Raw genomic sequence first — 14,613 nt, 5'->3', positions numbered from 1 at the left:
TATCCAGACACAAGTTCTTGTTATTTTTTAACATGCCTATATAGGATTACCTATGCCATGCACACAGTTTTAATAACTATAAAAATACGGGAGATGAGTCTCAGGACTATACTCACATGCAGAAAATGTTTTGGTTATGTTTTTTGTATTTCCTATACTACTTTTCCCCCAGGTGTCTTGGATTTAAATCTATCAATACACATATCAATCACATTGAATATGCCACATCTAAACAAATTTCTGGGGACCATGGTCCTTGGTAAGCCAGTAGCCCCACACAGGAATACTTTAAAGAATATGTGAAGGTTTAATGTACTCCACTTCAAATAAAACATTTCACTTTCATCAGTTTTTTCCCCAAAAGTTATACAGGAAAAGGAGCAATTATCATTTATCGATTTAATTAAAAGGACTATGAGTTACCTGTTAAAATTTTTTTTAAGAAGGTGTCCAACCTTCTTCTCATTTGCCACAAACCCACAGATTTTCTGGATGAATTCCTAAAACATTTCTCTGTGATAATGGTAACTGTTACTGGTCATGCATTTTGTCCTTTTACTTAAAAAAATCAAGTTTTGGAGTGTTATTGGCACAGACAAGATTCCCGTAACCCAGCTGCTAGTAGGGGTATTAATTGGTTGAATGCACATGTCCAGAAGTGATGCCCACTATAAGACAGGAGCAGCCACTAGCAAAGAAAACCAAAGGCATTTGCGCGTGAAATACTGACAGAATAAGCTGACAGAATAAGATATTCTTGGTATCTTTTATTTATGTAGCTCCAACAATTTATGCAGTGCTTTTTATATTACATATACACAAGGGAAATGACAAGACTAGATTTGACAGACTAAGACAAACCAATATACTAGGTAAAGAAGGACCTTCTTGCATGCTTACAATAGTGACATTGTAAACTTGAATATAAGGCCATTTGTAAAGTGTTAGTTTGATAACAAGGGGGGTCAGATGCACAATGTAAAATATCTAAATGTTTACCCCTGGGCAGGCGTCCTCCCCTTGCTGTCCCACCAGGATATAGAGAAGCTCATCTTTCTGGAGATGAAAAACTGCAGAGATGAAGATTCCTTGGCATCGTTTATTGTGGTTTTTTGCTCCTTTACCTCCTGCTGCTCCATAGGCAGAAATCCTGAAACAAGATAAAGTCATGTTTGGTAAAGAACAGGCTTTCCCAAGGAGAGCCGACAGAGAATGCAATCACTGAGCTCTGTGAAAAAATATAGCCAATGCAAGTCTGCAACAAGTGAAAAGGGATGTCTTCCCTTTTCCTTTCGAACGTAAAGGTTGTTAATCATTTCCAGGAGGATTGCAGGCGCCCCTCTGTCAGAAAATATTCTTTTGATACATCATCTAATTTTGCTGCTTTTTAACAGATCTCATTTTCAGACACATAGATTGCATAGATCAGGATGGATTTTGCCTAGTTTAGTAAAACAGACTTAAGGCACACATTATTTTGTCACTGCATACTGAGCAGGGGTGGTTCTGTTTATCATTGAACACCACTGAATCCGAGGAGTCTGGGGAGTCCATTAAGATGGACATTAACTTAAAAAGTAACAAAAAATGAATTTATTCAACACAGTGTGAGTAGGTAGGTTAGTTGTGATGAGTTAAAACATTTAAACTCACCATCTTCTCTGTAAATCATGAACAGTCAACCCAAGAGAGTTTATCTTGCCAAAAGAGTCAAGAAGGCCCCACAAAATGCACAGTTAAATCTATAAGAGTCCTTGAATGCCATTCACATATTTATCTATGCGTTATACAGGTTTAGCTAAACCCATTTTGCAGGCTGTACTAGGGATTATTGAGGCCGTCATTTATGGAAAATACTAAATGGTGCTTTTGGTCGTTGGCTTTACTTCTGCAAATCAATTAAGTATAGGGCAGATTGTGAAAAATAGGCATTGTTTTGAATGTTTCTTCTGTCTGTTTTATTCTGTCTGTTTTATTCTTTACTAGCTATAATGTATTGTAATATTTCCATATAGATTTACCGTACATTTCAGAAATCACTGGGGAGTGGGGAGTGCAGCCCCAGAAAAGGAAGATTGGAACTTGGTTTCCACTGTGGCCTTACCACTTTTGGAGCGCCATCCACTTTTTTCACCACTGAATCGAGAAGTCCCCCTGGCTTCATTGAGAAAAAAATCTTGCATTCATTTGATTTGATATGTTATGAATTTTAAAATTCATCTGTGACAGAAGTATCGGTTTTTGGTGGAGCTTCCATGGGTCCCTCATTCAGAATGGGCCGCCATCTACCTCCCAATGTCACCCACCACAACAAGCACAGTAGTCTTATTGTCATATTTTCATATTTAAATGACACAGTAGAAAGTAAGCAGCAAGCAGCTATTACTCCAATTTTTTATTTGGCTGTGGTTTAAGAATCCTGTCACTTTTATTAAGCTCAGAAAGCCTTGCGCCCCACCACAGGACTGCACGGTAAGTGACCTACAAAGGGGGGTAGGCAGGGCCGGCCATAGGGGTGTGCGACCTGTGCGGCCGCACAGGGCGCCATGGCAACAGGGGCACCTGCCTGGGACTTAAATTAAAACATCGGGGGTTTTTTTTGTTTTTTTTTTACTTTATTTAACATCCTCCATGTTAAATAAAGGGTTTTTGTTTACTTTATTTAACATGGAGGATGTTAAATAAAGTTAAAACAAAAAAAAACAGAAGGGGGTAGGGAGAGGGTATATAGTGAGAAGGGGGGTAGGGAGAGGGTAGATAGTGAGAAGGGGGGTAGGGCGAGGGTAGATAGTGAGAAGGCTGGGTAGGGAGAGGGTAGATAGTGAGAAAACGGGGTAGATGGTGTGAGAAGGGGGTAGATTGGGTTGGGGGCCCTTAACAGATTCCCGGACCGGGGCCCTGAGCCTTCTAGTTATGCCCCTGATTTCTAGCAATATTAAAATACATGGCAGACTTTTAGGAGTTCACTTACTTGTAGACATTGGTAAAAGGGACCTTCCAAATCTGTATTCCTCTAAGGAGGCCATCCTTTCCCACCTCCACAGATGTGTTGGTGTTTCGGTATGCATTATCACACTGAGCCTGAGTAGGCCCACGGGGTCCACTTGCTCCACATGAATTGAACCCCCATTCAATTTCTGATGCTTCCTCTGTTTTTAAAGTGGAAAATTAAACCAGGAATTAGGAATTAGAAATACATCTCCTGGACTTCTATTCTTAAACATCAGTAACAAAACACTGGAAAAAGTGCCAGTGAAGATTTGGCAATCCATTAGCAAGTTAATGATCACTCAATCCAACATATTTTTGAACGCTACATGTGGAAGAATTATGTGTTTAATACCTGTGTGATATGGAACAAAAAAAGGAGTGAAAATAGTGTCTTCCATTGGATCCATTTCTAGTGGTTGTCCATGTTTTCTGTGTCTCATTTCTATTCTTCCTGGCACAAAATAAAACGTAAAAAAAGCATGTGCTTGCCTTATGCCTTCCAATTCTATTTAATAAAATACTACATAGACAATCAACCATCAAAGATAAACATATGGATACTCTTCCAACAGAAGGGATCTTGTATCTACCCAGTCACTGCAAGCAACCTAGTAATGAAAACTACTTGGACAAGTGAATTCCCCATGGCTTACCAGTATAGAAGCAATCTACTGCAAAAGTGATATTATCAATAGCAATATGTGCAACTGAATTCCAGCCCCATGATGCCAATAACTGCAGGCGAAATCTGATTGGAAAAAAGCAAGAGAAAAAAAGCTAGAAGGTCCCCTGATACACTGTGCATGTCAGAAAACTCTTAACATTTATGTATTACGATAGTAAAAAATGATTAAACAGTCCGTTTTTTTGTAATTATTTTAAAGCCTGGAAGAATAGACAACCACTCTATTTGTTCTATCTCTTAAATGAAATTGAACACCCAAAGGCAGATTCCTATGTCTCTTTACAAATAATTTTATTTTTTGGGTTATATAGTTTTCTCAAATTTCTGCATATACTCTACATTCCATTCAAAAAAATTACCTTAATACTTTCTGGCAAATTTTCTGCCCAAACAATAGTTAATTTAATGACATGACATTATTACTGGTCATAACACCCTTTTTTATAAAACAAAGAATGGAAATCTTGAATTTATATTATTAATATCAAAAATCAAAAAGAGTTTCTGAAAGTGGTTAAAAATCTTCAAAAGTTTTGCATATGTTAAATTTACTCCTTCATGTTTGCACAACACATTCCATAGTAAGTAGATCAAAATATATCATTAAAATATATCAGTAAATACAAAACTGTTTGAAAAATGTATTTAAGAAAATGTGCAAAACACTTTTAATGAACTAGTGTATGATGTAAGCTTTTGGGAAATAACATGATTATTTTATTGAAAGTTTAGGAAGGTCAAATCTTTTGTTGACATGGAATGTCCCATATCCATTTTTATATACTATTCAGCCTAACCTGTTCTGAAATCTTGGTACTTCTAATGTTGCTGATGACCAGTAGTAACTTGGCATTCCATTTCTCTCCCAAAGCTTCAGTGGGTTTCCTACCCCATTTTCTTGCAGGGCGTAGACAGCCAGGGTGCCATTTAGGAAGCCATATATAAAGAAGTTGAAACTGAACTGAAATTAGAATGAAAACTGATGTCACTTAGTTATGATTGGATTCACATGAGCCATAGAATAGCCATTTAAAGTAACATTATTGTTATGACCTGTTAACAGGGTGGTCACACTCCTTTTTTCCCCTGATAAAAGTTATTGTACCTATGTACAACATAAAAATTGCATTGTTATAAATGTATTAATGTGTAATTAGATTTTCTATTTCCTGTTCTGTTGCACATGGGAGCATGGTGTGACTATAGTTTTACCGTAAACAATATTTAGCATTAGAGGCCCATGTACATGCTTGGGAACTTCCCAGGGTGAGCTACCCAGAGCGTTGACTTTTCAGACGGCCTTAATAGAAGGAAAATGGGGCAGGTAGTAGGCAGAATGTGGGTAGTGAGTGGGCATAGCCAAATGCCATTCCCCTGCCTGAGGAAAGATAAAACTGGCCATGAGACCAGGGAAATAGAGCTTCCTCCATAGACTTTTGGGCAAATTCCCAGGTATGCCCATGAACAGTCTGCTCAAAAAATGCAGAGACCAGGAAGTGTGACAGGAAGACGTGCTTCAATAGTATGATTCCAACGCAGTCAACTTAATGATGATAGGACATTTGAAAATAATACATTGGCTTTGGTGGATGTTACTATAAACACTATTTACAGCACTATAAAAAACTAACTATGTATAGCTTAAAATAAATCTGCCTGTTTGATTCAGTTACGGCTTTATCTCAGATGTAACAGTTCCATTTCATACCTGGCAAACTTTGTTGGTCTCCAGTCCTGGTAGGCTTTCACTATACATGTCAGCTCTACCTTGTCTGTGTTGACTCTCTATGTGCAAGTGTAGAAAATACCCTGGAAGAAAGCAAATTTAGCAAATAACTGGGTTTTCAATTGATTGCAAACAGAAAAGAGAGGTGGGGGTTTCATGCATAATTTAAGCATTAATGAGTTTTATAATTGAGGACACTAAGGATATAAACTGCCTAAGACTCCACGGGGACTTATTTTGCTTTTGGCATGTCATGAAATGTTTATAATCATTTGAAGAGTTTCTCTGGATTTGCCAGCTTGTCTACCCATAGCATTATATGAATATTTTGAGTATGCCGCTTTGCAGTGATGTATTCTGGCCTAAGCCTAGGGCAGCAAGACCTGAGGACTACAGTCCCTAGGCCACTGGGGGATTTCTGCTCTCTTCCAATCTGCCCATTTACACTATGGAGGGCTGTACCAAGCTGGCACAACCTCCATAGTGCTTTATTAGCTGCTTGTCAGTAAGAGGATGAGCACCGGGATATGATGTGAGCACGGGAGCCGAGTAAGGGACGACTGGGGGCATTGCCCTTGGTTTAATACATCATTATGGCAAAGTTAACTTTAACTCCCTATTAATTATGTCTTAATTGGATTTAATGACAGCTAACATTTCCTGTCAATTATTCCCTGGATTTAATTTCAATACTTTTACATTTTTACAAATTCCAAACAAATCATACGAGGGGAGATTTTCCCACTTTCACGAGCCACTTTTATTGCCCAGGAGGTCAGCTTTTTTAGTATTTTACTGTACAGTTAAGAGCGAAAATGATTTAAGGAAAGATGACAACATAATTTTAAGCGCTTGGATACCTTTTGTAACTTGCAAAGTTGAAATCATCTCTAAATCTTCATTGCCACTCTCACCAAGGCTTGTGTGAATCCATGAGGATTGCCCAGAATCATTAAAAGTCCAACCGCAGGTTCCTTCTTCAAATGAACAATGAGACCCAAAAGGTAGGACTTCATCTAAAAACAAAAATGTCTTTCAATACATGAATTTAACAAAATTATTGTGCACTCCATTGAGCCATTGCCATACACAGACACTAGTGGACCCAGAGCCTTAAAAAGCTAAATAGAAAATAAAATTTGATGTTTTGAAATAGAAAATAAATAGCAATGTGGTTTGCAATCCAAGTGTCAGGGCTACAGAAACACAGAGATTTCACGGCACATACAAACCATTTGTCTCATCTAGTCTGCCCATTTTTCCTGATGTAAAGACTCAGACCTTCATCAGACCTGGGTCTTGTCTTAGATTCAGAATAGCTGAATGCCTATCCCATGCATGTTAAAAATTCCATCAGTGTATTAGCCTCTATCACTTCTGATAGTAGGCTGTTAAACTTATCTACCAAACTCTCCATAAATTTTTTTTCCTTACATTACATATAACGTTTTGAATCTCTAGTTTTAGATTTTGACTTCTTGTTCTAACATTTCTCCTCCTTTGAGGTGGAGAAAAGCAGCTGGACCCCTTCAAGTTCAGTGCATGGTTGCAGTTGTACCCCCTAGGACTGTTACGCAGTGGGGATCTTAATGCTAAAAATGTGTGTTAGTTACTTACCACACACTGATCCTTCATCATCCCCTAAAGGACAATCAAACTGAAAGTCGCACAGCTTCTTACGATTGATGCAGCCTCCATTTCCACATATGAAAGATGATTCCCATGGACAACTGGATAAGTTACCTTGCAAATACATAGTGGTAGTTATTTGTAGATTCTTGTGCATATACATTTCAAGTCATAGCGCACTGTGTAATTTCATGCAGAACAATATACATTTTCATGACATACAATATTTATTTATACTTGATCCTATATATATGTTTTAGAAACATTATCTTATCATGGGGTGTATGACAACAAATCAGCTGCCTGGATACACAGTGTGGGTTGTGAGCAGAAGATAGAAGAGATGGACACCAGAGCAGTGGTTGGAAACTGAACAACATCATTGAATAGAATGAATAAGGTAGTAGTGTCAATGTTTTCAGATGAAGCAATTTTAATATAACAGTAAGAATAGTTGCTCTATGTGATCAACCACAGAGAAAGTGGCATCTTGTTACATGTTATGTATTGTTGGAAGAAATATGTCCTTTGGTGGTTTAAAACATCTAGTGTAGCCACATTCAGATCCATTTAATATAAGGTGTTGGTGTACTGTAGACTAGCATTTGGTCATTTTATTATACATTGTGTAGTAATGAGTAGAGCTTTCTTTAAACTATAATTCAATTTAGAGACAGTAGAATTCAAGGCATTCCACAAGCCTACCACCAAAGCAGTTGCTGAGGCTCAGAGAATCCAGCGCCAAAATCTTGTCTTTGTCCAGCCCACAAGATGTGTAATGCAAAGTGATCTGAAATGGGTCATCAATCACTCCAATCTTGGAATACAGGCGCTTCCAGCCTGGCCTTATGTAGAGAGACAGAACAGATTACAACCCAGTTTCTATACATATTACTATAACCTAAAGGGTTAACACTTATATGCTTATACCCACTATATATTCTGAGCTCCTCTAAGGGAGGAGTATCAAGAGTAAAAAGGGGGGCTGAAGGACTTGGGTCCCAGGGAGGGACTAATAGAGAAGTATGAGTAAATCCTGATTACCAACACCCTGGGGTTTCAGGAAGCTATGTATATTCCATCATCTGTTTTTATCAACAGAACAGCCAAATACTAGACTCTCCAGATAAAACCAATGAACAAGGTATCACTTCACATAGGGGTAGTTACAGAGATATGAAATATTTATATACAACTCACTATTTAGTTAATAACCCCCACACTGTGTGCCTCATCTTTGTAGCTGACATTATATATGATGCTACAATATAATCATCAGAAACATTTAAAATGAGCTTAGGTTTATTTCAACAAACAAAAACATGAATCTAGTATATCCTGAGAATAAACATTAAATAGAACCCTGCAGCAGACGGGTTTATTACCCGGTGCTAGAAGCGGAAGTTAATTACAGTAATGCAGCAAAAATATTGTGTGTGAAAGAATTCCCAGGCTCTGCGCTCGTAACTCATAGACACTCTGCAATTTGCATGCAGACTGTAATAATTTTATTATTTGTGTGCCAGCCTTGTGTTTATAAAAATATCTTAAATTTCAGTGTTACGACCCACTTAGTAACACCAAAAATATGCTTCCACTAGAAACAACAACTACAGCAACAATCAGGATTATGCTTCTACAAGTCCCTAATTAGTATTGTTCAAAATAAGTTCTATACGCTCCTTATTTTAAATCAAGGGAATGTATCATACAATTATTTATTCATTTATATGGATTGATAAATATATAAAGTGTCGCGCAAAAAGAAAAAAAAAAAACAAAAAACAAAAAAACAAAAAAAACAAAACCACAATTTAAAGATATAAAATTCACCAAAGTTGTGACACACACAGTGTATAATCCACCAGAAATATAATTGAAAACAATACTTATATCCTCAATTAAGTGGAATTGGCATCCAACCGTTTTCAAATGGAGGCTTGTTGACATATGAAAATCAAAAACAAATAATAATCATAGTGCTTTCTATATTATATCAGTGAAAGACTTCCCCCCCCAGGATAATATTGCACTCACGTAAGGTTGAGCAAAACAGCTTGCTCAAACTAGACAAGCGTTGTGGGATTTCTCTCCCAAGTTGTATCTCCTCCGTTGTTTACGTTTGAACCGTTTTCTGATCCATACAAATAGCGAAATGCAGATGGGGAGACAGGATATGTATTGCAAAAAGATTTATTTGCAGCAATAAAGTGCAATGTGCTCTTGAATTAAAGTCTCAAAGTATCGGAGTCCTCTTTGTAGCTCCAACCGGCGAGAAACAGCTCCCGGGTATAACGTCAAACACCTAAACGCGTTTCGCCCTATCAGCAGGCTTCTTCAGTAGTGTGATGTTGCTCCAACTCCACCTCCCTTAAATAACTGATTCCATTTAAATTGTGTCCATTCCTGCAGCTCGTTAAGATGTATCACAGGTGTAGCCAAGTCCATATCACAGACTCTTAAGTGAAACAACAATTAGAAAGTAGTTTGTTCCAAAAAAGACACGGGAATCCGATATCAAGTACATCATATATAATATAAATATAAATATTAAAGACATAGTCATATTAATTCATATATAATGATTTTAGAAGACTGGTTTTAAAAGAGTTTAAATAAAATGTGTTCAAAGAGCATAAAATAAAAAGTGATTTTTTACAAAAAGGTTACCCAAACGATTTATTAGAAAAAACTCTGGAAGAGATATTCAAAATAGAACAAAAGGACCTATTGCAACCAAGAACAGGACAGGCGAACAATAGGGAGGATATACCTCTAGTCTTGAATTATGACAAATGTCATCAGGACCTTAAAAGAATAATTAGACGACATTGGCCCCTTTTATTAAAAGATGAGGATTTACGACAACTACTCCCAGAAAAACCTAAAGTAACCTTTAGAGGTGCACCCAATCTAGGTTGCGAATTAACATCTAGTTACACACGGGCAGAGAATAAAAACAACAAAGACAATCAACATTTTTTAAATGATAAAAAAGGCTTTTTTAGATGTGGCCACTGTACAACCTGCAAAAGTACCGGTACTAGAAGCAATGGTGCAGTCAGTAGTTTTAAATCTAACATTACTGGAAAAGAATATGATATTAAACACATGATAACATGCCATACAAAAGGAGTCATCTATCTATTACAGTGCCCCTGCAATCTACAATATATAGGAAGAACTATTCGTCCATTACATAAGAGATTGGACGAGCATGTTAGGGCGATTAAAACAGGAAAAGATAATCACTCCGTACCGTCACACTTTAGAGAGTTCCATGGTAGTGATCCAAAATTCTTAACCTTTATGGGGATTCATATAGTTAGAAGGGACTGGAGAGGGGGTGATTATGAGAAGAAAATAGGCCGGATAGAAATGCAATGGGTCTATAACCTTAAAACCCTAGCCCCAAAAGGTTTGAATCAGGATTTTGATTTGTTTAATTTTTTAAGTTGATTTAGGATTTTTAAACATCATAAATATTAATATTAGCATTATATTTAATAAAACTAATTATTTTTAATTTAATATACTTTTATATATTTTTTTAAAGTGTTAATAAAATGTTTTTATCTACTTTTCTATATATTTTTATTGGTGGCAACAATGATGGGTATCTATTTGTGCATTTTAAGATTATTTGAAATTATTTAAAATATTTATAATACTCTAAATTAATCTGAAATACTCTATCTGCTATACAATTGTTATCTGTATGATAGTATTTAATATGCACTTTAGATTTAACTCTATGCTCTTTGAACACATTTTATTTAAACTCTTTTAAAACCAGTCTTCTAAAATCATTATATATGAATTAATATGACTATGTCTTTAATATTTATATTTATATTATATATGATGTACTTGATATCGGATTCCCGTGTCTTTTTTGGAACAAACTACTTTCTAATTGTTGTTTCACTTAAGAGTCTGTGATATGGACTTGGCTACACCTGTGATACATCTTAACGAGCTGCAGGAATGGACACAATTTAAATGGAATCAGTTATTTAAGGGAGGTGGAGTTGGAGCAACATCACACTACTGAAGAAGCCTGCTGATAGGGCGAAACGCGTTTAGGTGTTTGACGTTATACCCGGGAGCTGTTTCTCGCCGGTTGGAGCTACAAAGAGGACTCCGATACTTTGAGACTTTAATTCAAGAGCACATTGCACTTTATTGCTGCAAATAAATCCTTTTGCAATACATATCCTGTCTCCCCATCTGCATTTCGCTATTTGTATGGATCAGAAAACGGTTCAAACGTAAACAACGGAGGAGATACAACTTGGGAGAGAAATCCCACAACGCTTGTCTAGTTTGAGCAAGCTGTTTTGCTCAACCTTACGTGAGTGCAATATTATCCTGGGGGGGGGAAGTCTTTCACTGATATAATATAGAAAGCACTATGATTATTATTTGTTTTTGATTTTCATATGTCAACAAGCCTCCATTTGAAAACGGTTGGATGCCAATTCCACTTAATTGAGGATATAAGTATTGTTTTCAATTATATTTCTGGTGGATTATACACTGTGTGTGTCACAACTTTGGTGAATTTTATATCTTTAAATTGTGTTTTGTTTTTTTTTTGTTTTTTTTTTTGCGCGACACTTTATATATTTATTTATTTTTTGGGTATAGGGGGTATACCTCTAGTGCTCGCAGCATCCACTTATTCTTTTGAGTAGTATTTACATTTTTTTGGAGCTATATATTCTTGTATACTTTAGCGCTTGATCACTATATAAATTATCTGTAATTTATATGGATTGTAATACCACATCAGATGTTGATGTGGAATCAATGCATATGGGAATATATTTTGTCTTTGTAATGGTCATTCCTCTGCTGTCCCAGCACGAAGAACAATAATTTGGATGGGTTCGGACATTTCTTGATCAATAAGAAAAAAAGAAATCCTCAAGACTAACAGTAAATAATTAAATGCACACATGAGTCAGAGGCTTAGCTGTACAGAGCCCTCCACAAATATTGGTGCCCTTGGTAAATATAAGCAAAGAAGGCTGTGAAAATTTTATTTCTTGTTTAACATTTTGATCTTTTCTTCAAACAATACACAAAGATACTCTGCTCTCATGGATATCAAACAATTGCAAACACAACACAGGTTTATCCAAAAAAAAAAAAAATTGTTATATATATATCTGTGGTAGAATTATTGGCAATCCTATGAAATCATAGAAAGTATATTCTTATGCGATATTTTATATTTTTAATTACACCTGGGTGACTAGGAACAGGAATTTTTTAACTGTGATTTAGGGGTATAAATACTAAGACCAAGGAATACGGCTGTGAAGTGCTGCAAAAGTTTGAGGAAAGCCTTGAAAATGCCCATTTTCACCATAAGGTCAATAATTAAGCTAGTCAACTGGAGAACTGCAGAAAGCAGTTGGGTGTTGTGGTCATAAAGTCTCCAAAACTACAATACGACGTCAGTTACATCACCACAAATTGTTTGACAGACTTTGAAGAAAAACTCTCTACTATCATCCGAAAATAAGCTCAACAGTTTGCCAGACACTACAATGGAATTGGGTTCTACGGTCAGAAGAACCAAATGATGAAGGGCCCCGGCGGAAGTGACGGCAGCAGTGGAAGTTGTCTGCGCGCATCGCACAGATGTTTCCCGGCCGCCAGAGAGGAGGATACAGGTCCCCTGCAGTGCTGCGGGGGATCCTCATCTCTGGCAGCCTCTGCTGCTGCCAGAACTTCCGCTCAGACTTCTATGGTGGAGCACCGGAAGGTCATGTTACGCCGGCGCTCCTTCATAGATGCTCCGGCAGAAGTGCCGGCAGCAGCAGGGTTGTGTGCATCACACAGACGTCCACCGGCTGCCAGAGAGGCGGATCCAGGTCCCCTGCCTCTGGATCCTCACCTTGCTGCTTGCCCACAGCAGGGCTAAATGATAAAGAAAAAAAAAACACCCGCCCGGCGCCCGTCACATGCAGTCGGGCGATGCGAATTACGCTAAACCCCGATTATAGGCCGCACCACCACTTTAAGTGGGGGGAAAAAGTGTGGCCTATAATAGGGTAATTAAGAAACGGTTCGGTGAACTCTACATTTTTTAAGAAACGGTTCCAGCAAGAACCGGCTTAATCCCACCACTATATGTATATAAATATAAGATGCCAAAATATGGAGTATGCAATGATATCTTTTTTATTGGATTAACATAATACTTAAAAGACAAGCTTTCAAAAGTTTTCCTCTCTTCCTCAGGTATTGCTTCAGACTTGAGAAAGAGGAAAACTCTCGAAAGCTTTTCTTTATAGTTTACAAATAAGTGCAGAGACAGAGCGACAAGCTCTCGCGCTGTCTGGTTGTTGTGAGCAGAGCCATAGCTAGCTCCTTTTGCGCCCAAGGCAAGAAGTAAATATTGTGCCCAGCTTTTTTTTTTTATTTTATTGACACTGCCCTTACACACTGCCCTTACACAGACCTGTCCATAAACACATACACAGTCCTTACACACTGCCTTTAACCCCTTAAGGACCGGGCTCGTTTTTTCTTTTTGTACCCTGTGGGACCGAGGCCGTTTTAATACTTTTGTGGTGCTTGTGTTCAGCTGTAATTTTCTCCTCACCCATTTAGTGTACCCACATAAGTTATATATTGTTTTTTTCAGGACAAGATGGGCTTTCTTCAGATACCATTTTTGATCGTATCATCTTATTTACTATAAAAAAAAATAAAAAAACATGGTGAAAAATTGAAAAAAAACACATTTTATGACTTTTATTTGAAAAATCTTTTACTCACCTAAAAAAGCAAGTAAAAAAACTAGCTAAATAGATTCTACTACTTGTCCTGAGTTTAGAAATACCCAATGTTTTTATGTTTTTTTGCTGTTTTTGTAAGTTATAGGGCAATAAGTACAAGCAGCGTTTTATGATTTCCAAACCTTTTTTAACAAATCTGGTCAGTCTGCCTCCATCTCCTCTTTGGAACATCTTTGAAGCCGGTTAACTCAATTTAACCCATTCAAACCATATATTTTTGAAAACTAGACACCCCAGGGTATTCCAAATGCTGTTATTTTAACCCTTTCCATGCAACAGTTATACAACCACACTTTGTCAAACTTTGTAATAGTAATTTGTTTTATATTTTTTTTCACACAAATTGTACTTTAGTTATAGATATACAGGTTCTGGTATATGTCACTGTCAAACAACACCCCAATGTGTGTTCAGGAACATCTCCTGAGTGCAGTGATTCCCGAGATGCATGGGTTTGTTGTGTTATTTGAGATTTAAAATGCCACATTTGGGAAGTGCGCTTTTTTCTCCATTTTGGTCAGTCTGTACCTATGCCCTATCTTTGAGCTCTGCCACTCCAATTTACCCCATCAGCCATTTTTTTATATATTAGACACCCCTTGGGTATTTGAAGTGCTTTCATTTTAACTCTTTGTTGAGATTTTTGAGAAATTTTAGCACTTGCTCAAAATAATAAACTTTATTTTTTTATTTTATTTTTTGGGTCACAGCCCATCCAGAGGTAAGTGTTTGTCCAGCGACACCATTTAAGTTTAAAGCTTTTAAAA

The 14,613-nt window shown here is 37.0% G+C and overlaps 1 protein-coding gene across 1 annotated transcript in view; it reads right to left on the bottom strand.

The window, feature by feature from the left end:
* Positions 1 to 14,613, bottom strand: part of LOC149274862 (tyrosine-protein kinase receptor-like) — a 94,200-nt gene that overhangs the window by 22,883 nt on the left and 56,704 nt on the right. The window contains exons 2-4 of the mRNA XM_089505184.1: positions 7,737 to 7,876; positions 2,972 to 3,149; positions 1,000 to 1,150 (exon numbers count right to left, since the gene is read on the bottom strand). Of these exons, the coding sequence (XP_089361310.1) occupies positions 1,000 to 1,150; positions 2,972 to 3,149; positions 7,737 to 7,876 (469 nt within the window). The remainder of the gene's footprint in view (positions 1 to 999; positions 1,151 to 2,971; positions 3,150 to 7,736; positions 7,877 to 14,613) is intronic.

Source organism: Sceloporus occidentalis, unplaced genomic scaffold (genome assembly GCF_023333645.1).
Source record: "Sceloporus occidentalis isolate IW3139 unplaced genomic scaffold, rSceOcc1.0.p SCAF_316, whole genome shotgun sequence".
Classification (NCBI taxonomy): domain Eukaryota; kingdom Metazoa; phylum Chordata; class Lepidosauria; order Squamata; family Phrynosomatidae; genus Sceloporus; species Sceloporus occidentalis.
The sequence above is the reverse complement of the archived record's forward strand: the minus strand, read 5'-3'. Positions and strand labels throughout refer to the sequence as shown.